The sequence below is a fragment of the Bemisia tabaci genome, chromosome 2 (assembly GCF_918797505.1).
Source record: "Bemisia tabaci chromosome 2, PGI_BMITA_v3".
Taxonomy (NCBI): Eukaryota; Metazoa; Arthropoda; class Insecta; order Hemiptera; family Aleyrodidae; genus Bemisia; species Bemisia tabaci.
The window spans coordinates 49,199,859-49,224,416 of record NC_092794.1 but is presented as its reverse complement, the minus strand read 5'-3'; the positions used below and the strand labels follow the sequence as shown (position 1 = coordinate 49,224,416).

The 24,558-nt window shown below is 39.9% G+C and overlaps 4 protein-coding genes across 4 annotated transcripts in view; all 4 read left to right on the top strand.

Annotated features, from left to right (window-relative positions):
* LOC109044106 (nascent polypeptide associated complex protein alpha subunit) overlaps nt 1-7,978 on the top strand; it is a 31,082-nt gene extending 23,104 nt beyond the window's left edge. Inside the window, exon 2 of the mRNA XM_019061641.2 lies at nt 7,191-7,978. Within this exon, the coding sequence (XP_018917186.1) occupies nt 7,204-7,854 (651 nt within the window). The 5' untranslated portion in view covers nt 7,191-7,203 and the 3' untranslated portion in view covers nt 7,855-7,978. The remainder of the gene's footprint in view (nt 1-7,190) is intronic.
* LOC109044102 (potassium channel subfamily K member 18) overlaps nt 1-24,558 on the top strand; it is a 211,438-nt gene that overhangs the window by 11,832 nt on the left and 175,048 nt on the right. The gene's annotated exons all lie outside the window — the stretch shown is intronic.
* LOC140224113 (nascent polypeptide-associated complex subunit alpha-like) lies at nt 14,246-15,445 on the top strand. Its single transcript, XM_072297498.1, has one exon. The coding sequence runs from the start codon at nt 14,287-14,289 to the stop codon at nt 14,989-14,991; it is 705 nt and encodes a 234-aa protein (XP_072153599.1). The 5' UTR covers nt 14,246-14,286; the 3' UTR covers nt 14,992-15,445.
* On the top strand, nt 15,922-16,736 carry LOC140224114 (nascent polypeptide-associated complex subunit alpha-like). Its single transcript, XM_072297500.1, has one exon. It carries the CDS (start codon nt 15,962-15,964, stop codon nt 16,610-16,612), a length of 651 nt encoding a protein of 216 aa, XP_072153601.1. The 5' UTR covers nt 15,922-15,961; the 3' UTR covers nt 16,613-16,736.

Below are 24,558 nucleotides of genomic sequence, written 5' to 3'. Positions count from 1 at the left end.
AAAAAAAAAACCAGGTGGAAATTTTGTTCAGAGGTCAGGGAAAGTCAGAAAATTAGAAAATTTCGCAGTCAGGGAGAAGTAAAAATAGTCAGGGAAAAGTCAGGCACTTTAAAGATGAAGAATTTATAGTATCCCTGCGGAAAGCGTATACACTCGTTCTTCGAAAGCCACCCATTTCAACCAATCAGAACCGCTCAATATAGTCTCCCTGTGGAAGCATAACTCATGGTGCGGCACGAGTAGAAATTTTGCAACGGCGAAATGTAGTCACGTTCTTTCTTCTGCGAACTTTTTTTTTTTTTTTTTTTTTGTAGTTTTTCCGGGAGAATCTTCTGCGAACTGAATTCTTGAAGATGATGGACAAAACGACAAAGCTATCCTACCGGGCTGAACCAGATGGTTGTTATGGACTGATTCAACCATTAGGATCGCTCCATTTTCCATTTATCTCCTTCGTCCATAGTTCTTTCTATTAATATCATTAATCAGAGCAAAGATGAATAATCAATGATATTCTCCGTCAGAAATGCCCAAATGTTCCCTGTAAAAACACATTGTGCAGGTGAAAATGCTACGGCGAAATGCAGTTACGTTCTTTCGTCTGGGAGACGAAGAATTGATGTCTCACATCGTTTACAGCGATTGACGTTTCTCTCGCGTCGCGACACCTTAAAGCTCCGCGACTGCTCCATTCTTCGTTGCGGCGATGTCGCTTCGTCGTGGAAAAGCTCGGTTTTTCCGGAAAGTTCTCTCGAAGAGGGGAAATTCCGTCCCCGGGAAAAGGCAAAACGAGACTTGGTTGTTAGCGCGGCTGAGTTCGGCGAGAAGGAACGGGCGCTGCGACACGACAGCGCTCCAGAGAAAATGTAATCATTTGCGACTCTCGGCTTCGCGGATTGTTGCAGGATCGTACTTAAAAAAGCAGCATTTTCCTCGTGCAAAATGCGCATTTTTTAACATAATGTGGCAACCTTGTTGCCACGGGGAAACTCCGCGTCTGAGACCAGGCTTTTGCGCGGAGAAAAGGAATAAAAAATACCACTATTTTCATCCGCCCGATGACGTAGGGGAAAAATTGGACTGCATTTAATACCAGAGAACTGGGTCTCATTTTTTTTTAAAAAAAAATGAATAAAAATAAATAAAAAACACTAAGATAAAGAAGCATTTTGTGTTTAACTGGCGGCACATTTTCTCGTGTCGAAAATTCGAAGTCGACTTGCGAGTCTTAGACGATTCACGGGTGTGTCGATGGATTCACGGGTTTGTCGATCGAATCGGTGTCAATTGAGGTTCTCTATCGATTGACGTTTTTATTTTTCGATCGATCCATGTCGATCAAATCGACACTGAGTTTTGTTTAACTATCTTACCGTCGATCGGTTCACGTTGGTGTTTTTCGATCGAATCGACTCGGGTTTTTTAACATTAACTGTCGATCAGTTCACTTTTTTATTTTTCGATTGATCCATGCCGGGGCCGATCAAATCCTGAAGTGGATCTAGCAATTTGGCAACACCGGATTTCCTCCATTTAAGCCTATGTTAAAATCGATTCTTGTTGGACCACCTGGCCCATACAAGAATCGACACATTTCCATAGGTTTAAATGGAGAAAAAATCAATGTTGCCATTTTGCTGGATCCGCCAATGATCAAATCCATACCGGAAAAATGAAAATACAGGGTTATCTGTGTGCGACCATTGCGCGACAGGTCATGTGGCGTTTGCACTGTAACCACAGTGCAAACGCCACTCTCAGCGCTATTTTCTCTCCTCCACGGAGGGAGTGACAGGGGTGCAGAAAGTTATCCGAGGTGACAGTTTCCTCAACTTCCCTGGAACATCCTCGAAACTTTCCTTTGAATCCCGTCAGACTTTCGTCAAATTGTATCCGTTTCGCTTCCGCAGGATTATTCGCGCTCGGGTTAATTCGTTGCCGTCAGAGGCTAACCACAACCCAAATCGGTGTCCTGAAAGAAAATAGTTTAAAAGAAGAGTCCAAATCGCATAAATGTTTGGAGCAAACAATGTCTACGCTGTCAAAATTTCTCACGAGGATTACATGACCAAAAGTCCATGTACACGTGTCATCGTAATGTCGCAATTGATTTGTTTGTAGAAATGTTTCTTTAACGAGAGAACGAGCAAAGAAAGAAAGAAAGTAAAACATGGGTAACGTTGCAAGGTGACTCAACCGGTCGATATGTCACTCCATTCAACACAAAATGGGACTAAAAACCCCCGAATGAGTTTCGGGAAATCTCCTGTGAGTGAACAGGACCACTAAGATTCACGGTTAACGAACAAAACTCCCCTGGAAACCTCTTAACCTGACATTCCCCGAATCGGCTAATCGAAGGCAATCTCAAATCCTTTCAACCGTAAAGTTTCGTCCACGTGGTTCGAAACTTGCCCCTCCTCTGATGTAAGAGCGTAACTGCCTTTCGAGGTGACCCCTGACGTCCATCAATTCCATGCTCCCTAGGGCTCATGACGAGATCGAGGTACGCCCTTACGTCATGTCAGAGGAACGACGAGATGACCGAACAAATTCATTCGTTTGGTCGACCTTCAACGCGGGCAAAATTAAACTCACTGAGGAAGAGTTCATAGAAACTATGCTTCCGAGGGCTGATTATTGACATTGATAGAGAAAGAAATAGACATAGGAGACAAAGTGAAAATTGATCGATCTGATGGGTTGAAACGAGTGGTTGTTATACCTGTATACTATGGAAGAAAATGGGAGTGCTCCCATTCAATGACCGTCAAAATTTCCGTGCTTCTTTTTATAAAAAAAAAATTATAATAAAAAATAAAAAAAAAAAAAATTATAATAGATTTTCTCAAAAGTCCCGCAAAATGCAATAGATCCGGAACCTTTCGGGAATTTCGAAAGCTCCGAGAAAAATTCCGGAAAATCTCAAAAGTTCCGAAATTCGGAACGAGTTTCGGGAAACGGGAGCACTGGAAAATGGCGGACTGATTGCAGAGTCTTCCGTAGGTTTCAGCGTGACATAATGGACGGGCGGCCCCTCGAGTAAACGAAAAACTAAAAGTTGCCACTAACTCGTTTTCCAGGCTTTCGATGGCGGGAAGTATTTATTAATTTCGCTCTTGCGTATACGGGGGATTTTTAATTTAGCGGCCATTAAAAGAGCCCTGGGCCCTGCGCTTACGACGCACTAAATCATGACGATGATAAAGAATTCATGATGCCCGCGCGCACGTTCGACCCCTTCGTATCGGTCGACTCAAAACCCGTCGCCTTTTTGACGTAAGAAAGAGCGTATGTGAATTTTGAGATGAGCCATTCCGAGCATGTGATGCCATGTTGTTCGGTACAATCGCAGGGATGGAGTTACGTTCTTACGTCAAGAGATGTGACGAATCGACAGACGGAGACACTGAAGCTAGGAATCGCGTCTCCGAAGATGCTATAGGACTGGCGCTCAGTGGAAGGAGCTGGACAAGACATTTTAACTAAAACGAGGTTTTGGTAGTCTGGAAAACCTCGGAAGTCAGAGAATTCCGCGAGGACCGGCGGGCTGATGGATGGGGGTAAATGATCTAGTCACCTTTTTTTGCTCCTTAAAATGGGTTTAACGTTTCGGACGACCATTTTTGCCTGAAAACTATCTGGACTCCATTAAACAGAAAGGAACTAAGCCACATGAGCTACTGCCAAATTTATAACAGGGAAATTTTATTATTTACGCGAGAACGTCCGTGCGGACTCCTTTGAAAATTTTAAGGAATTTGCTTTGTATTATGGAGAAAATTCACTGAAATTTGCACAATCACAACCGTTTTCATGTAAAAAATTAATTTGCCCGATCCAATTTGGCAATAGCTCATGTGGCTTGGTTCCTTTCTGTTTAACGCGGTTCATTTCTAAGTATGCCTTTCTATCATCTAGCATATTTTCAATTGTCAGGGAATTTTACCAAAATTTTTCAGGGAAACGTCAGGGAATTTCATTCTCTAAATTTTGTAGCGACCCTGAAAAACTACTTTTGGGACTTTCCAAAATTTTAGTCGCGTCTCTCTAGAAAGTGGGTGAGAACCCTGCGCTGATACGCGATTTTTGGATCACCCTGTACAAGCTTTTAAAGTGTGCACATCTTGTCCGATTTCCCCTATCGGCTTTCCCCACCGTGCGGCTGTCGCGATGGGGAGGGGGAGGGAGGAGCCGGAGCCGGAGATCCTCCCAGGTAATAAAATAGAATAATTTAATGAAAGCTCAAATTGAAGCGGGAGCTGCGATGATGTCATCGGCTTAACCGCTGCTTCGGCGCGACCCGAGTCGGGGGACAGGAGGTGAAAATAATTAAGCAACTTCGTTTTTGACCCAAATCCGAACGTACGCTCCCGTAAATCGGCTGTTAAAAACGGACCCGTGCGAATCTTTTAAGCGCCCCACGTTGTCGACTCGATTCTAATCAAATCGAATTGAATCGAATCCAAGGTTCCCGCTAAGCTGTAGCCATTTTTAACGAATGCTACGAAATATGTTAATCAATTGCTCAACTTTTTTCGTCGTGAGTCATCATCAGGCGAATCTGATTGTTGACTTCCGAGAGTATCAGTGTCATAAAATGCCATGATGTGAAATGTCAGTGTCGTCTTCTGAGAGAATTCTTCTGAGAGAATAAGTTGAATTGTCATGGGTGGTCGTAGCCGTCACCCAAGCGCGCCTTTATTTATTTGGTTATGCAACACGGACATCCCACGAAGTCGAATGGTTGCATTTAGGCGTTGTAAGCAATGTCGCGTCTCTCTGTCTAGAGGCACTCGAGAATATTAGTGTTCGATAACAGCCTAAATCAAAATTGATCAAAAATCAATAAGATGGGTGAGGTTGCAACTCAGAATAAAACAACGAACAAAAGCTGCTTCTAGCTGCAGTAGCATAGAAGAGCGAAACTAATCAAATTGTATATCATCATAGTTGCAACACTCGACCCGAAAAAACTAAAGACATTGGGGTCAGATGCCGCAACAAGGCAGTCTGACTAAACTTCAAAGAAACGCGAATTTTCCTCCCCCAGACTAAGACGAATAAGAACTCAAAATAAGTGCCAGAAACCGCAACAAGGCTATCTGGACTTTAGCTCTCTTCTTAGCAGCTCAATACAAAAAATCGGCTATAGGTGACCGCAACGTGGTTCACCTGTCAACACTCGCGAGAATTCGCGAGCATTCAAAAAAGGGGGTTTTAGTCGCACTTGAGGTGATCCCTTATAGGTTCAAGACCTTAGGCGCAACAAGCTTTTTTAGCCTTGTCTTAAGGGTCTCTCGAAGATTGACTCATCAAAAGATCACACCGAGGAGTTGGCTCATAGATTCAAAACCATAGGCTCAACATGCCTTTTTAGCTTTGGCTTGAGGACTCCAAGGTTGATCACAAAAAATCTGACGAAACGCGGAGCACGTGCTCAGGCAACAGTGTCCGGTCCGGGCCTCTCTTCAAAAGAGGTGACAATAGCTAGATAGACGCAACTTGTCTGTAATCCAGCTATCGTCGGGTTGGGAATCTCGCTCTACGTAACTCGTCCCAGAGACACTGATTAGGAGGAATCATTGGCCGGGCAACCAAAAACTAAAGCTCGCCAATTCTCGCGAATAAAATGAACAACTTAGTGCTAACAATACAATACACAATAAATCAAAGGCTACTTAGTCAAAAATGGTAACAATCTATCTGGCAAGTAGCAAGGTCCAGGAAAGAGGACTTCATTTGAGCAAAATCAATGAGGAAAAAAGGTACAAAATTATTAGCTCTCAGGCCGGCGATCTCAACGCGATCTATCGGCTGAAAGCTAAACTCAATCTCAGCAGCAATACCAATCGAAAATATAGCCAATACGGAACAATTAGTATTTTACAGCGATCAAAGCGTAAATTTTGCTACCTGCATTGCCAAAACGAGCTTTGAATTAAAACCAAAAAATTTCTCATCATGAGGCTTCGTCTAGGCCAAAATTGAACAAAACCCCTAAGTGCCCTTCTGAAAGGGACACATAAATGCCCTCTTTCGAACCGCTCTATTCTGCTCGGACGCTACAAGATCCATTTGTCTACTTCTTTTTTTGTGTACTTGCAGTTCACGCTAATAAGATGACTGAGCGGCACAGGGACCCGACGCGCGTCGAGAGAAAATACAAATTGGAAGTATTCAGCGCGGAAGTAAGTTTGGCTAGGGGGAGGGGGTAATTTTGTGGAGGGGGGGGGGGTGGCGGCCGATGCGGCGACGGAACTGGCGTGTTGCGCCCGAGTCTCGACCGTTTCACCTGTTGGCAATTATTTTTCACTTTTTTCCCGTGCCTCGCGCGACCGGTAAATGAACTGCGCGGTGGCTTCGAACCATCGTTACCAGATAATACTGAAAAATAGCACGTTTCCCCAATTTAAACCTATTCCAAATATCGTCATTTTATCGTGTAATTTGGCAACCTTGCTTCGGGCCGAGCGAACGCCAACGAGACCCGTCAACTCAGCGGCCAAGCGCCGAGAAAAAATTCACATCATACTTATTTCCAATGCGGATCCCGTGATTTCATAATTTTTTTTTTGAAAAGCACAGTCGTATCTCGTTTTAACGTTTTTCGAAACAACGTTTTTCCGGTAACAACGTTTACATTTTCATATCTCGGCGAGTCGCTTCTCGCTATAGTGTGTCTGTAAAGAACGTTTTTCCGGAAAGAATGTTGTACTTCTAATTCCCATTAGAAAACGTTATTACGAGACACGATCATATCGAAAAAGAAGTATATAAAAGTACTGTTTTTTTGTCAGGTAGTTTTAGTAGACACCCTGTATCTAATCCGGGGTGTCTACCGTCAGTAAAAACCGGAAAATAAGAGGGAATGCGATGTAATTAGGAAAATTTATGGTACATCGGTCATGGATCAGTAAATATTGAGTATTTCAAGCATTTTTCAATCATTGATTCAATTCATCGAACCAACCGGTTTTTTTTTTTAAATCAAGCGATTGTCAATTTTTTCGCGACAAATCAGGAAATCTCATCTGAAATACGAAGATAAATTAGGAAAATATCAGGAAAACCCAAATTTAAAATTTAGTAGGCACCTTGTAATCTCAAAACTTCAAAGGTTTCGACGATGTGAGAATCCTCGAGGAGTCGCAGTGTTTATAATACCGGGACGTTTCTTTCATTTTCAGTATAAAAGACACAATGCCAGAACAGACAGAGAAACTCGAGAAGAAAGCATCGACCTCCGTGGCCGCCCTGGAGAACGACAAAGATGAATCGACAGACTCCGACTCAGACTCGATCCCAGAGCTGGAAGACCCAGGCACCGGCTCCGGGATCACCTCGGAAGCCCTCAGCAACGCCACAGGTCTCCCCATGGACAACGTAAGCAAAGCCAAACAGACGCGAAGCGAGAAGAAGGCGCGAAAGATTTTCTCCAAACTCGGACTCAAGCAGATCACCGGCGTCAACAGGGTGACGATCCGCAAGTCCAAGAACATCCTCTTCGTCATCAACAAGCCGGACGTCTTCAAGAACCCGGCCTCGGACACGTACATCGTCTTCGGCGAAGCCAAGATCGAGGACCTATCGCAGCAGGCCCAGGTGGCCGCCGCCGAGAAGTTCAAGACCGCCGACGTCAGCGGGCTCAGCTCGGACGTCCTGTCGGCCGCCAAGTCGGTGCCGCCCATACAAGAGGAGTCCGAGGACGAGGAAGTCGATGAGAGTGGACTCGACATGAAGGACATCGACCTGGTCATGCAGCAAGCCAACGTCAACCGCCGGCGCGCCGTCAAAGCCCTGCACAAAAACAACAACGACATCGTCAACGCCATCATGGATCTCACCATGTAGTCCCCGGCCAAGTTTCCTCCTCGTACCATACCCTTTCATTCATCTCACATGTGTTTCTTTCTTTGTTATTCACCCGACCTAAATTGTTTCATACTGAATAAAAAATTTCGAAAACCCAACGAAACTCTCCTTCCTAGAAAAGCTCTTCAGGATTTCTCCTCAGGATTTGATGCAAGATTTCATCATCTTCTAGCTTGCATCCCAAAAAATTGCAGTGATAATTTGTTGTTTCTCGGACGAAGGGCTGTAACTTAATTCCAAGGCTGCTAAATTTACTAAAATGATTCACTTTTTTTCAATAATATATCTGTGCAATTTTCCAAGTGTTTTGTTTGATTTTTGCACAAGACCAAAAGAAAAATCACTAAAATTTTCAGTTAGTAATGCCCAAGATTATCCTGGCAAAAATGCAATTTGCGAGATGTTTGGCAACATTCAAATGTAAGTTACGTTCTTTCTTGAGGGAAACGACAAATTGAGGGACTTGGAGTACAAGGCACATAAGTGTTTGTGATGTTCACGATCCCTGTTTTATTTTTCCAAATTTTTTCCATGTTTTTACAAACTTGATCATTTTCAGTCCGAGCACAATCTAAGTTACAATCTGTAATCTCTTGCAACTTCAGTCATTATTTTTAATAGCGCTTTATCGCCCTTATCAAAAGCCTCGCTTCTCGAGCAACTTATTTTTCGTTTCAGTGTTACAGTTCTCCAGCTACAGAGCAAGAGTCAACTTGCTGGGTAACCTCCGGATGCCTCGGCCGGTGGGAACCCTCAGCTCTTGCTATAAGCCGTCCTAATCCTTATTTTCTTTTGCAGGAACGCTATACTTTCATATGCTTTGCATATTTTACTCTATTAAATATGATTATTCTGTAAGTGCCCTCTGCACCAAATTATGAAGTCCTTTTTAGACTTTCTTTCATTTATTCATTTGAATTTTATAATCTTTTTTATTTTGAGCCTTTGTTAAGCTCCTTTATCATGTAAGCGTCTTCAACGCCATATTTTTAAAGTCTATTGAAAGACTACATTTAATATTGGAATGTTTTCCATTTTATTTCCATAAGGAAAATTAAAGATATATTTCTTTTGTGTGTTACTAATCCTCTTTTTGCAGCATCGTTATTTGTGTTCCGCAGAGGATGATCCAGTTTTGTACCTTGGATCCTAATATTTTTGGTGATGTAAATTTATTTTCTTTTATATTTTGTCCCCTTTTTCCATGCCTTCAGCATCTTAATTTTGAATTATTAAAATTTGTCCTTTTGAAACGCATTATCTAGTCTTCCATTATTTTCTTGTTAATTTTTAAGTTTTACCTTTTCTTTCGAATTCAGTTTTCTAATCAAGCTCTCCCACACTATTTTAGCAGGTGTAATTGTCCAAATACTTGGATTTTCACTTTAAGGGTGAATTTCAGAGTATTTCGTCAATTATGTCTTAGCAACTGCTCCTCCAGTGATAAGAGTTGATTCCATGTAAGAGTAAGTCGTAAAAATATGAAATTACGCATTATGTGGAATCGGGTCTATCTCTGAAGGAAGGAGAACCATTTTCTTAGCTTTTTAAATAAGGGGTGGTTCTTACAAGTGGTGCCGAAACCCTCCTTTTGAACCATAGATTTTTCTCTTTTAATTAAATTGTTTCGCATCTTTACAAGTGGTGCCGAAACCCTCCTTTTGAATCATTAATTTTTCTCTATTAATTAAATAGTTTCGCATCTTACAATTTTGTTATTTAATTTTAATTTTCAAAAGACAGATATGCGTTTTCTTAAAATTTCTTTTCATTTTCCCAATACAGTGTCTTTAATTTTTCTTTTGTGTAAATATGTTTAATCTAATTTTATTGTCAGTGATTCAGTGCCCTTACAGAAATTTTTTATTCTTTTTGTTGAGTGCCTAAACCTTTTTTTACTTAAATAATGCCAGTCCACTACAGTTTTTGGGTATTGCTGTGTCTCTGGGCAGCCATTGCAACATCCACGAGGTGTAGTTTAAAAACTTTTTTTATGCTTAAAATTTATGCGTCGATTTTTTGTATCTTCATTTCTTTGAAATGCGTCGATTTGCTTTTCTAATTTCATTTATTTTTGCTTGCGACAGTAATTTGCTCAAAGTTTTATTATTAATTTTGTCTAGTTCGCATAGCATATTACTTTTCTCGATTTCTCTAGTCAATTTTTAGTTTTTTCTTTAAACGCGTTATTTTTTTTTTTCTCGTTTAAATTTGAGTGCTTTTGTTCATGTGAAACAGGCCTCTTATTTTTAAAACGCAGTTTAATTTTTCGTTAGCGCTACTAGTTCCAGCAGAGATTAATTTATTAAGTTTTGCTACTTTGTGAAATGCGAACTTTTGAATTTTTCTTTTTTCTTTTGTCTATTTGTACATACATCGAACCTCTTGATTAGACATGCTATTTTCTTTGTTCTTGAAACACTTGGACCTCTATCCTAGGCCATTTTTAGTGCCAAAGGCCATTTTTAGTGCCGTGATAAAATCTACGTAGAAGAGTGTATGTTAGCGATAGGGAAAGGCCACCCATGTCATATGCAACTCCTCTTTCTACATTTTTAGGGATCCCACGAGCCTGTAGATTGCTCTTTATTTTATTACTTTTTTGTGAGGGTTTTACCCAACAGACGAAAAAGTCTTCTTTTTTTTTACATTTTTGTGAGGGTTATAGTTATTCGCTATGTGCTAACTTCCCAACAGGCAAAAATTATTTTTTTATTCCATTTTTGGTGAGGGTTTGGTAATTCACTGAGTGACAACATCCCAACAGACAAAATGGTATTTGATTTTCTTTTACTTGCTGGGTTTCAGGTAATTCACTGAGTGACAACTGGCCCATGCATGTTAGTAATTCCATGATTAAGTAATTCACTGAGTGACAATTAATCTAAGAATTACATTTTATTTCTAGAAGATTGGTAATTCACTGAGTGACAACAATCTCAAAGAAATTTTTTAGTTTGATATCTTCAAGTAATTCACTGAGTGACAATTGTCGAATATCAAACATTTGCGGTAAGACAAGTAATTCACTGAGTGACAATTGCACGCATTGGATTGGAGAACAAGAGTTTCAGAACAAATATATTTTTGTGGCCGCCAAGCCTTCTATAAAACTGGTTTTTTGATGACCCAATATATTCTTTTAGGGAATGGTGTCAATTTATTTTTGTTAAAGGCCATTTGAGAGCCATAATTAATTAGACTCAAAGTCATATTTCTGAGTTAGCGCCGGCTTAAATAGCTAATCTCTTTGACAGTAGTCGTATTTTCTTAAATAAAAAGCTTTTAAATATTTGTGAGATTGTAAAATTTAAATCTCTTAGCTTTTTGTAAATACTGTTTTAACTTTTTGCACTTAATTTTCTTTTATTATATTTTTTTTTGAATATGTAAGTTTCAGTAACATAATTTGTCGTTTTTCAATAATTTTGGGACATTTGTTACTTAAGTTCTGTGAAACTTACGAAACTTTAAAGTACCTTTTTTCTTTTTTCTGAATAAAACGCAATATGCTAAGTTCATACGCGTAAAATCAGAACATCGCGGATCCAATTTTCTGCTCTGGCCTACTTTTCTGAAAATAAAATTGTTTTTTCCTTTCATTTTCTTACATTTGATGGGCCAAACGTAGTTTGTCTTTCGTTTTGGTCAGTTAACTTGTTTAAATTTTTACTCTTAAAACTTTCGAATTGATTTCTTGAAAATTTCATTCTCTTTGTATGAATGAACGCGCAGTGTGAATGGTTAATTTTTCAATGAATTTTTCAAGTTATTTCGACTCTTTATTTTTCAAATACGTAATATTTTTCCAGTATAAAATTGCTAAGCCAACAGAATTTTGATCTTGCTGTTTTTATCTTTTATTAGACTTTTGTGGTCAATATATGGATCTTTGAATCCTATTTTAAATAAATTTTATAAAGCCTTAGAGCTTAAAAGTGCAAAACAGTATTTCAATTTTCTTTTCTTTTCTTTATTTCGATTTTCTTTTCTTAAATTTTTTTTTTTTTTTTTTTATTAAGTGATAAAATAGCTGTGTCAATCATGTAAAGAGTTGTTTCGATATGGATATTTTGATTTTATGATCGGTTGAAACTTATTCTTGGCTTCTCTAAGTCTTATTTATTTTGGAATTTCTTTTTCCAATTTTCTCGCTCTATGTCGTGAAAACCTACTTTTGCTTTTTCTTAAGCTTGGTTTCGACGTAAAATACCTTTTTTGTAGTCAAAAGACTAGGTATTTCTCATTTTTTCGTTTCATTCAATTTTTACTTGGTAACTTTCAAGTCCTTTTTTCAGTTTGGCTTTTGAGTTATTTGAAATCTATAAGTAAAATCTGAACATCTTGCAAACAAGTAATTAAAATTAAGTTGTTGTTTCAGCTTAATAATTACGGTAATTTCCGCTTGAACTATTTTTGAGAGTTCTTACGCAATTTCGTTTTTACAGTGATAAAATAACGATCTTCTTTATTGCGGTTTATTTTGAAACTCTAATTCAAGCTGGAAAGTCCAATTTACTTTTATTGCAATGCAATTTGGACCCATCACTTTAAAAAATTGATCCAAATCTATGGTCAGTAATCAAATGCGATTAGTTTTCGATTCGATCAAAATTTAGATTGAGCCTATGTTACGTGACGGTTTTCGTTACTGCAGTGGCCTGAATTTCTTAATTATGTATTGATTCTCGTTTTTGATAATAAACTTTAAATTTTCTTTCTTAGCTATTTACTTATGCTTGCAAAATGTTCATGTAATTTAATTTTCTTACAAAATGAAGCCTTCTTAGTTGCAATTTCGTTTCCTTTTATTTACTTTTTGCTATCTTTTCTTGATGAGTAGCTAATTTTCATTTTTCAATTTCGATACTTTTTTCCTTCTTTCAAAATTTTCTTAAATTTTAGCTCTACTTGGACTTGCATTTATTTGATTACCCGATTCCACATAATGCGTAATTTCATATTTTTACGACTTACTCTTACATGGAATCAACTCTTATCACTGGAGGAGCAGTTGCTAAGACATAATTGACGAAATACTCTGAAATTCACCCTTAAAGTGAAAATCCAAGTATTTGGACAATTACACCTGCTAAAATAGTGTGGGAGAGCTTGATTAGAAAACTGAATTCGAAAGAAAAGGTAAAACTTAAAAATTAACAAGAAAATAATGGAAGACTAGATAATGCGTTTCAAAAGGACAAATTTTAATAATTCAAAATTAAGATGCTGAAGGCATGGAAAAAGGGGACAAAATATAAAAGAAAATAAATTTACATCACCAAAAATATTAGGATCCAAGGTACAAAACTGGATCATCCTCTGCGGAACACAAATAACGATGCTGCAAAAAGAGGATTAGTAACACACAAAAGAAATATATCTTTAATTTTCCTTATGGAAATAAAATGGAAAACATTCCAATATTAAATGTAGTCTTTCAATAGACTTTAAAAATATGGCGTTGAAGACGCTTACATGATAAAGGAGCTTAACAAAGGCTCAAAATAAAAAAGATTATAAAATTCAAATGAATAAATGAAAGAAAGTCTAAAAAGGACTTCATAATTTGGTGCAGAGGGCACTTACAGAATAATCATATTTAATAGAGTAAAATATGCAAAGCATATGAAAGTATAGCGTTCCTGCAAAAGAAAATAAGGATTAGGACGGCTCATAGCAAGAGCTGAGAGTTCCCACCGGCCGAGGCATCCGGAGGTTACCCAGCAAGTTGACTCTTGCTCTGTAGCTGGAGAACTGTAACTCTGAAACGAAAAATAAGTTGCTCGAGAAGCGAGGCTTTTGATAAGGGCGATAAAGCGCTATTAAAAATAATGACTGAAGTTGCAAGAGATTACAGATTGTAACTTAGATTGTACTTCTCGTTATAGTGTGTCTGTAAAGAACGTTTTTCCGGAAAGAATGTTGTACTTCTAATTCCCATTTGAAAACGTTATTACGAGACACGATTATATTGAAAAAAAAGTGTATAAAAGTACTGTTTTTTTGTCAGGTCGTTTTAGTAGACACCCTGTATCTAATCCGGGGTGTCTACCGTCAGTAAAAACCGGAAAATAAGAGGGAATGCGGTGCAATCAGGAAAATTTAAGGTACATCGGTCGTGGATCAGGAAATATTGAGTATTTCAAGCATTTTTCAATCATTGATTCAATTCATCGAACATATTGGTTTTTTAAATCAAGCGATTGTCAATTTTTTCGCGACAAATCAGGAAATCTCGTCTAAAACATCAAGATTAATTAGGAAAATATCAGAAAAATCCAAATTTAAATTTTAGTATACACCTTGTAATCTCAAAACTTCAAAGGCTTCGACGATGCGAGAATCCTCGAGGAGCCGCAGTGTTTATAATACCGGGACGTTTCTTTCATTTTCAGTATAAAAGACACAATGCCAGAACAGACAGAGAAACTCGAGAAGAAAGCATCGACCTCCGTGGCCGCCCTGGAGAACGACAAAGATGAATCGACAGACTCCGACTCAGACTCGATCCCAGAGCTGGAAGACCCAGGCACCGGCTCCGGGATCACCTCGGAAGCCCTCAGCAACGCCACAGGTCTCCCCATGGACAACGTAAGCAAAGCCAAACAGACGCGAAGCGAGAAGAAAGCGCGAAAGATTTTCTCCAAACTGGGACTCAAGCAGATCACCGGCGTCAACAGGGTGACGATCCGCAAGTCCAAGAACATCCTCTTCGTCATCAACAAGCCGGACGTCTTCAAGAACCCGGCCTCGGACACGTACATCGTCTTCGGCGAAGCCAAGATCGAGGACCTATCGCAGCAGGCCCAGGTGGCCGCCGCCGAGAAGTTCAAGACCGCCGACGTCAGCGGGCTCAGCTCGGACGTCCTGTCGGCCGCCAAGTCGGTGCCGCCCATACAGGAGGAGTCCGAGGACGAGGAGGTCGACGAGAGTGGACTCGACATGAAAGACATCGACCTGGTCATGCAGCAAGCCAACGTCAACCGCCGGCGAGCCGTCAAAGCCCTGCACAAAAACAACAACGACATCGTCAATGCCATCATGGATCTCACGGTACGTTACACCGTTACACTTGCCACAAATGTTACGTGGGCCAAACGAAAAGATCATTGAAAATCAGGGGCCAAGAGCATGTGAGGAATATGAAAAACAGAGAAATCACACGCTCGGCGGTGGCACACCATTTTTGGTCCACAGGACACAATATTAATTTTGAACCCAGGCTCCTCAAGGAAGTAAAGGAGCAAAAACTGTTAGATGTATGGGAGAATATTTTCATTTACAAAAAGCGGAACAACAATTTCAATTTTGACGAGTCGGGCGCCACGAATGTGTTGTTCAAATTTATCGACGACAAACATGACAACCCGGCAAATTGGCGGAATGAGCTGCGAGGTAAACAAACACCTTCAGTCGCGGCTGAGGATGGGGGCTAAGCTCCCGAAACGCGTCCCGGTTATTATTTTATACAATTTTACGCAAGTGAGTGTGTTTTATCTTTGTGTTTTTAAATAATTTTTTAAAGAATTTCAACTTGTGTAGTCCCCTAACGGTATTAAAAGTGAAACTGTAAAGAACGTTTTTCCGGAAAGAATGTTGTACTTCTAATTCCCATTTGAAAACGTTATTACGAGACACGATTATATTGAAAAAAAAGTGTATAAAAGTACTGTTTTTTTGTCAGGTCGTTTTAGTAGACACCCTGTATCTAATCCGGGGTGTCTACCGTCAGTAAAAACCGGAAAATAAGAGGGAATTGCGGTGCAATCAGGAAAATTTAAGGTACATCGGTCGTGGATCAGGAAATATTGAGTATTTCAAGCATTTTTCAATCATTGATTCAATTCATCGAACATATTGGTTTTTTAAATCAAGCGATTGTCAATTTTTTCGCGACAAATCAGGAAATCTCGTCTAAAACATCAAGATTAATTAGGAAAATATCAGAAAAATCCAAATTTAAATTTTAGTATACACCTTGCAATCTCAAAACTTCAAAGGCTTCGACGATCTGAGAATCCTCGAGGAGTCGCAGTGTTTATAATACCGGGACGTTTCTTTCATTTTCAGTATAAAAGACACAATGCCAGAACAGACAGAGAAACTCGAGAAGAAAGCATCGACCTCCGTGGCCGCCCTGGAGAACGACAAAGATGAATCGACAGACTCCGACTCAGACTCGATCCCAGAGCTGGAAGACCCAGGCACCGGCTCCGGGATCACCTCGGAAGCCCTCAGCAACGCCACAGGTCTCCCCATGGACAACGTAAGCAAAGCCAAACAGACGCGAAGCGAGAAGAAGGCGCGAAAGATTTTCTCCAAACTCGGACTCAAGCAGATCACCGGCGTCAACAGGGTGACGATCCGCAAGTCCAAGAACATCCTCTTCGTCATCAACAAGCCGGACGTCTTCAAGAACCCGGCCTCGGACACGTACATCGTCTTCGGCGAAGCCAAGATCGAGGACCTATCGCAGCAGGCCCAGGTGGCCGCCGCCGAGAAGTTCAAGACCGCCGACGTCAGCGGGCTCAGCTCGGACGTCCTGTCGGCCGCCAAGTCGGTGCCGCCCATACAAGAGGAGTCCGAGGACGAGGAAGTCGATGAGAGTGGACTCGACATGAAGGACATCGACCTGGTCATGCAGCAAGCCAACGTCAACCGCCGGCGCGCCGTCAAAGCCCTGCACAAAAACAACAACGACATCGTCAACGCCATCATGGATCTCACCATGTAGTCCCCGGCCAAGTTTCCTCCTCGTACCATACCCTTTCATTCATCTCACATGTGTTTCTTTCTTTGTTATTCACCCGACCTAAATTGTTTCATACTGAATAAAAAATTTCGAAAAGCCAACGAAACTCTTTTTTCTAGACTAGCTCTTCAGGATTTTTCCTCAGGATTTGATGTACGATTTCATCATCTAGCTTGCATCCCGAAAAATTGCAGTGATAATTTGTTGTTTCTCGGACGAAGGGGCGTAACTCGATTCCAAGGTTGCAAAATTTACTAAAATGATTCACTTTTTTTCAATAATATATCTGTGCAATGTTCCAAGTGTTTTGTTTGATTTTTGCATAAGACCAAAAGAAAAATCACTAAAATTTTCAGTTAGTAATGCCCAAAATTATCCTGACAAAAATGCAATTTGCGAGGAGATGTTTGGCAACATTCAAATGTTAGTTACGTTCTTTCGTGAGGGAAACGACAAATTGAGGGACTTGGAGTATAAGGCACATAAGTGTTTCTAAACAAATTGAAATATCAGTAAGTTCAACTAAAAACAAGTCTTGAAATATATTTTGTGAAAAACACCTGTACAGCTTATCATGTAAGAATCAAAATGTGCCTTTGAAATGTCTTCTCGTTATAAGGTTCTATATAATTTTGAAACTATAAACACGTATTTTTCGAAATGCCGAAAACTGCACTTATGCGCCTTGTTTCAAATCCTCTCAATTATTATAATAAAGGATGACAAATTCCTAAGAAGTCAGGGAATACATGGAAAAGTCATGAAATTTCTGCGGAATCTAGACAACCCTGGTAAAAATCGGCGATAAGAGCTGCGTTTCAAAATACCATAGGAATTCTTATAGTCGGCTAAAGAAGGCTGCAGAAAATCATATAGCTGGCTGTAGAATGCGGAGAAATTCGTGTGCTTTGGAAATCATTAAGTTTGATACGGAACCACCCTAATATTTACAAAACACACGTTATATTTTCCTTTAATACATATTTTTTTCATCAATTAAAACGAGAATAATCCATACAGGATGTGCAAACATTTCAAAATCATGAGTTGAATAACGCTGACTCCGCCAGATTTAATATTAGAGCCCAACACAACGCGGAGCGGCGACGCACTGGTGCCTACAAACCTAACAGGGATACTTCACGCATTGCGCAACGCGTGAAGTATCCCTGTTAGGTTTGTAGGCGCCAATGCGCGTTTCGCGCTGGCTGCCCGCCTGCCGCACCGCAGCGTGCCACGGCGCTTGAAGCAACTATTTCACACCAGAGGTATTGCACAGTATCTTACGAAATTGGAGGCGCTCCAATATATTAGGAATGGCAGGCATCCATCAAAAGTACGGAGCTTTCCTCGCAAAATAAATCAAGATACTACGGCCCAAAAAGAGAGCAGTGGTCCAAAAACTCACTAAGTCCTAGCATCCGTAATTAGTGACGTTTAGCATACACTTTATCGCCTGGCTGTGAGTTGTTTGATCACCATCAGCTACAAAAGGCTATAAGAAATTGTTTAGCCGGCTTTAGAAGCTATTGGAAATCTTACAGCCGGCCGTAGGTCTATGGTATTTTGGAACACAGATTCTACTGCCAATTTTTACCAGGGAATTTTCTTCCACTTAAAACATAGCATCAATTTCAAAACATTGCACTTTGAAAATGTTTCCATAAAATAAATTTTATGAGAAATTATACGTAAATTGAAAGAAAAAATTAACGAAAGTCATCCAGGAAAACATTGAAATTTTTACTTAGAAATATGCTCAACGCAAGTTGCTGTAAAACAGTATCCGAGGAAAAATTTCGTAGTTCTTTCTCGTAAGGGTGCATCTGAATGACCACGTCAGCCCTGGAGAACTTCGAGTTAAATGTAGGTATAACAGAACTCGGTCCAAAATAGAGTTACGCCCATACGTTAGAGGGGCGGCGATTTTGTAGCGAGGAAACGTAGTTAAGGACCTAAGTACGAGAGACTATGAAATGTTCGATGCAGTTTTCCTAAACGTTCATCTAAAAAATACGTTTATAAAGAAACGTATAAATACGTACGTTAAAAACACGTTATTTTTCTAAAAAATACAGAGGAAAAATAAGCAAAAAACTCAGAAGTTCTAGAGCCTCTATGTCGCTACTTCCATTGGAAAGACAACTGAGGAAACCCATTCTACTTGTAAGTGTCCACCGTACTGCCATACTGCCGTGCTAAGGAAAAACGCCGTATGAGCCGTCAGACGTTGCCAAGTTTCCGTTGACAAATCACGAATTCTTGGGAAAATTTATGAATATTCTTCTTCCGATTTTTTTTAGAGAATTTCGTTCGTAATCTGATCTAAAGTATCTGAATATTTCAAGGGAAAATATTCATAACTTCCTTCAAAAATCAGTATTTTCTCAGAGGAAATTTGGCAACGTTCAAATGCTCATACGACGTTTTCCCCTAGAACGGCAGCATGAGTGCACGCACTGTCCCTTGAAGTGCAGTGAAAATTATTCTCGAGCACCTTTTTGAGGAAACGAGTCCTGATTTCAATTCATTCCGAAATATGACACCCCCTTCCCGCCCAACCCCACCCCCATTGCACCCGCGTGACAACGAAACATCAGCTAGTGATAAGCGGATTTTCTCGGCGAGGAAGGGAATAAATCGTCGCTCCTCTGAAGAAAGGACGTATCTCGATCTCTGTACGAGCCCCAGAAAGCATAGAGTTATACAGTGAGCAGGGCTCACCTGGGAATTGAGATACGCCTTTACGTCAGAAGGGCGACGAAATGAGCCCCTGTTAAATGACACGGAGAGAAGGAACGACAGGTTATAAAAGGGAACGAAAGCAGACACGTCTTTTCAAATATATTGAATGCTCTCCGTTTTTTATTACTTATTATAAATCTTTTGAAAACGTTCTTTTGAATCCCTCAACTCGCGCAATAGCTTTCACTTGCGCTTTACATTATACTTTTCGTTCCTCCTCCTTCAGTTCATTTTTTGTCGGACGTCGATTTGTGCGTTTAAGAATCGCCCGACTCCTCTTCCAGCCTGACGAGCAGCCCCGTTGTTGAATCGGTCCACGTTGAAACGTAACTATTCTAATTTTTAATGACCTCCGAGGTCCATAAGAATGCTAATATTCTAGGGTTTTTCAAACCATGACCCACACTGAGAAAAAACTATGGTTTATAAACCTATTAGAGGTAAATATGGAACACCTATAATAGTCGTAAATAAACTAATGATTCTCGGTCTGTGAACCATACTAAGGTCTCTGTACCTAATTAAGGTACAGAGACCATAACTAAGGTATATGTGCTATTATTATATGTAGAGGTACTACTATTAGTGGTGTTCCATATTTACCACTAATAGGTTTATAAGCCATAGTTTTTTCTCAGTGCAGTTCCGTTTCTACACCGACCTATTTGTTGTCGTAATTTTTCCCTAGATATTTTAAAAAATGTATAGAATGTAGTCATATGCTTGAGATCTTTTTATCGGTGACAAAAATAGGACACTCGTCGCTTAGAGGTTTGTCTCTTTTCTCCCTTTTTTTTGTTACTCGATGAGGTATTTTTCACGATTTCGTATTAATTCGTGATATGAATGTTTCAAACTAAGACAAAACCTACATTTGAACTTCATTTTTCACTGGAAACAATTTTCGGCTTATTCGTAAAAATTCTATATCCTACTCAGGACTAACCTAAGGAAACTAAATTAACAGTTTATACTTACCTAGTTTATAAACTGAACCAAGAATTACAACTCCCTAGCCAAAAAATCTTTCACTTGGCGTGTCAGGACTGACATGCCAAGAGGAATGGAACACGGTCATCGAGTGTCACTTCAATTAAGGCGCTTGGAGGACAAGGCGCACAAGTGCAGTTTTTGGAAAAATTGAGATATTCATGAATCCTACTTACAGTAGTTCGAAGGTATATTCTGTGAAAAATGTACAACTAAAATCCAACTTTAAAGCGTCTAAAAGTGAGTTTAAATTTCCTTTCTGCCATGAGGATCCGTGTAATTTTGATACTTAAAACACGTATTTCTTGAAATAGTAAATACTGCACTTATGCGCCTTGCCCTCCAATGCCCTCAATTCTTCTTTTTACAACATACTGATAACCCATGATGTTGGCGAAGGTGAGGTGAGGCGGAGTAATTTCAGATTTCTGTCGATTTTACCAAAAATTTCTTTGATCAATCAAATCGCTTTGGTTGATTTTAAGGTGATTCGATGGACTCCATATTTTGTGTCAGAACGGCATGCGATACCTGTATTGCATCAATTGGTTCCATTTTCTCAGCTTCTCGTCATTTTTTTCCAACTTTGAGATCGCAATTCTGTTGTCAGGAGACTAAAGCACTCACTTACCAATTTTAACAAAGAAATTCATCGTAATGAAGGCGTGGTTTTTTTAGAGAGAAAACATCGCATTCGATACTGATATCGAAACTGCACTCGAATGCGATATTTTCTCTCTAAAAAACCACGCCTTTATTACGTTGAATTTCTTTGCTAAAATTGGTAAGTGATGAGTGCTTTAGTCTCATGACAACAGAATTGCGATCTCAAAATGTGAGAAAAATGACGAGTAGCTGAAAAAATGGAACCAATTGATGCGATATATCGCATGCCGTTCTGACACAAAATATGGCGTCCATCGAATCACCAGACATTTTTAACCGTCTAGAAGTTATTTCCACGTTCGGTCAAATGTTTGCTTGCCTACTTTTTTCCTCGCAACTTTTTATTGACTCCTCACGAGGGCAGGTAATTAATCAAGAGCTCCTATTTTCCCCAGCCACACGGTAGATTGAAACATAGCGAGCGCCAGGAACCGTCATCACCTCGTTACTGGACGAAATTTCTCACGGGCTCAACATTCTGTAGGAAAAGAGGAAAGTAGTTGGGGGGGGGGGGGGGGGGGCACTCAGTCGCCCTCAACGAAAGTCATAAATCATTACCGCCGATGAATTCTGCGAGACCCTCCAGGGTTCGAGGTGTCGACAGTGCATGTGTTAAACGATCAAAGGAAAAACTCGCACCGTCTAAAGCCACCCACTCCTCGCATAACGACATCGTCAACTAGAGGTACTTATTTAGAAAAGCAATCAATTTAATGTAATTGACGTTTAAGAAATGAAAATCCGGATCCGCGAAATGAATTTTGATTTCGCCAGAAGTTGGGAACCGAAGTCGTAGAGAATAAGCTATTGGTTCGAAGAACTGCATATTTCACATGAGTCAAATTACACTCATGAGCGGCCCTAGGAGACAGCTGGGGGAGGTTGACTACCTAGAAATGTGTACAGGGTGTCTACAAGTCCGCAAACAGTACCTACTGATTTTTTGAGGGCAGTCCGGAAGTACTGAAAAGATGCGGAATTCCGCAAGAATGTTCGGAATTTTTGTCAAACTGTCGCAATTTTAGCGAGAAATTCAAATTTTTCGAATTTCGTCAATTGGAGGTACGGGAAAAGCACTGATTTTTTCTGTTGAGGAAGTACTGAATTTCTTAGGAATGTACTGAAAAAGTACTGTAGAAGTACTGATTTTTGGCCAGCCTGTTCTAGTAGATACCCTGTTGTATCGTCCCCTCCCCAAAGAGTGAGAGGTAACTGTCTGACATACCCTCTATCATTGATATTGTCTTTCGAACTAATCGATATCGTGCCGGAGGAAGCAATCCCAGTCAAAAAATTTGCAAAATTCAGAGAAATGAAACCAGGATTTTTCCTTTGAAAAAGCCACGTTGCATTCGAGACAGTGATGATCGATCTCAGTATTAAATGTTGATAGCTAATATGTGCGAAATGGTGTATCTTTATTGCAGTGTTTCAAAATTTCCGTTCTTAATTTATTTTTATCGAAGGAAAACAAGCCAACTTTGAAACTTTTAATTCAGAGTATTTTGCTATTAGAGCAGAAAACCAAGGAAGTTTTCAAGAAATTACGTTGACGAGTTTTCCAAAGAAAAAATAAATTACGACAGGAAGTCTGAAACGTCCCAAACGGAGATACGGCGTGAGTTTCGCACTTCAGCCATAGATGTTTCCCAAAAAGAATCCTGCCTTTATTTTTCTTTTGATTACAAATAATTCCTAATTAAGGCTCATGAGCAGGGGCTATCGTCCTTTTTTTATTTTTTGGCTTAGTAAAGTTAGAATCTGCCAAGATTTTTTACTTAAGTGATGCAATGAATCGTACGACAGTTCGACCTTACGATGAATACGAGACAGACCACATACTGCCGTGCTAAGGAAAAACGCTGTATGAACATTCGAGAGCTGCCAAATTTCCTTCAATAGAAGGTTTATTTTTGAGGAAAGTTATGAATATTTTTCCTTGAAATTTTTAAGAACTTTAGGTGAAATTGCAAACAACATTATCTGAAAAATTGGAAGAAAAATATTCAAAAGGTTTACTGGAAGATTCGTTTTTTATCAAAGGAAATGTGGCAACGCTTGAAGGTTCATACGGCGTTCTTCATTGGCACGGCAGTATGACCAGGGCCGGATTAACTTACTTGCGGCGTTTTTCCTTACCACGGCAGCATAGATACATAAGAAGAATCCTAAGACCCAAGACCTGCCGAATCAATAAAATTTTCCAATATGAATCCCTTAACTTAGGCAACTCTCGGGGCAGGAAGGAAGAGGAAGTGGTAGGTGCGGCAAAAACACCGACGGTGAGCAAACTTTCTTATGCGCCAAAAATAACTGAATAACTCTCGTTTGCTTGGACATGAACCAATATCAATATTAGAAAACCGAGGTTGATCCATGCCGAAAGTCGACTCTCCGCCCCTCCGCTTGGTCTAGCGCGCGTTTTTGTCGACGCATAACCACCCGTCAGATGGGTGCATTCTTTTTTGGCACTCGTGTTATCTGTCAGATTTCTCATGATGTCCCCCCTCCCCCTCCCCCTCCATCTGATTCATCCTCCATGTCGCACTCCAGTTTTCGTACCTCGTTTACGAAGCTCCGAACAGAGGGATCCGGGAAAAATTCCGTCGTGACAAATTTACGCTGAGCTCGTCGGAGGTTCACACCCCATTCAAAATCGCAGCAAATAGTCAATATTTATCGAGATAGGCTGCCTGACCTTGAATTGATCAATTATAATGGTTGTATATGGGAGTCAAGCAGTGTTGTTAACTTGCTAGAATATCCGCTGTATTAATACCTAATGCACAGGCATGCCCAGAGTTAAACGCGCATATTTTTAGAATCGATTTTTGGAATCCAATAGACCGTTTGCAGGTGTCTGAAATTCGGTATGGATTTCATGTTTATCATGAAACTACCAAGAAAATTGAGCACGTGATTATCCTTGGTTTCAGAATTGAAATATGATTAGAGGAGATATGACAAAATAACTTAATCTGTTAAAATAGGTACATGTGTTTAAATGGGAAATGCCGCCAGATGACGTCACATGGCGATGCATTTTCTTAGTTTTAAATCTATGTTTCTACAATGTCCCATATCGGAAAGAAATAATGAAAAATACCTCGAACTCTGCTCATAAACACTCTCAAATGAAGCAGCAAGGGTTGTTTGTATTGACAAAAGGGGACGAAACCTCTCTTTCCTGAGAGTATAGTAATTTCTAATTTTGTCGGTTTTCGGTGATTCAAGAAATAGCATCTTTAATTAGTAGCGCAATTGGCATGCAATTGGCCTGGAGCTCAACGCAGAGAGGGATGATGACGAGGACTTGAGATGAAAAAGACAAGCCCAAGGCGCGGCGATCGGCATGTATCACACATTAGCGCCTACAAGACTGCATGAATACTTCATGCATTGCGCCAATTACAGTACGATCAGCGCGGCGGCGCAGCGGCGGAAGTTTAAATTATTAAACCACATTTGTGTTTTTTCTTTCATAATTTTTTGGTTCATTTCTTATAAATGGAGGACCTTCTCCACAC

Coding starts and splice junctions, on each gene's coding strand:
- LOC140224113 (XM_072297498.1), top strand. CDS start 14,287: ATGCCAGAACAGACAGAGAAACTCGAGAAGAAAGCATCGACCTCCGTG.
- LOC140224114 (XM_072297500.1), top strand. CDS start 15,962: ATGCCAGAACAGACAGAGAAACTCGAGAAGAAAGCATCGACCTCCGTG.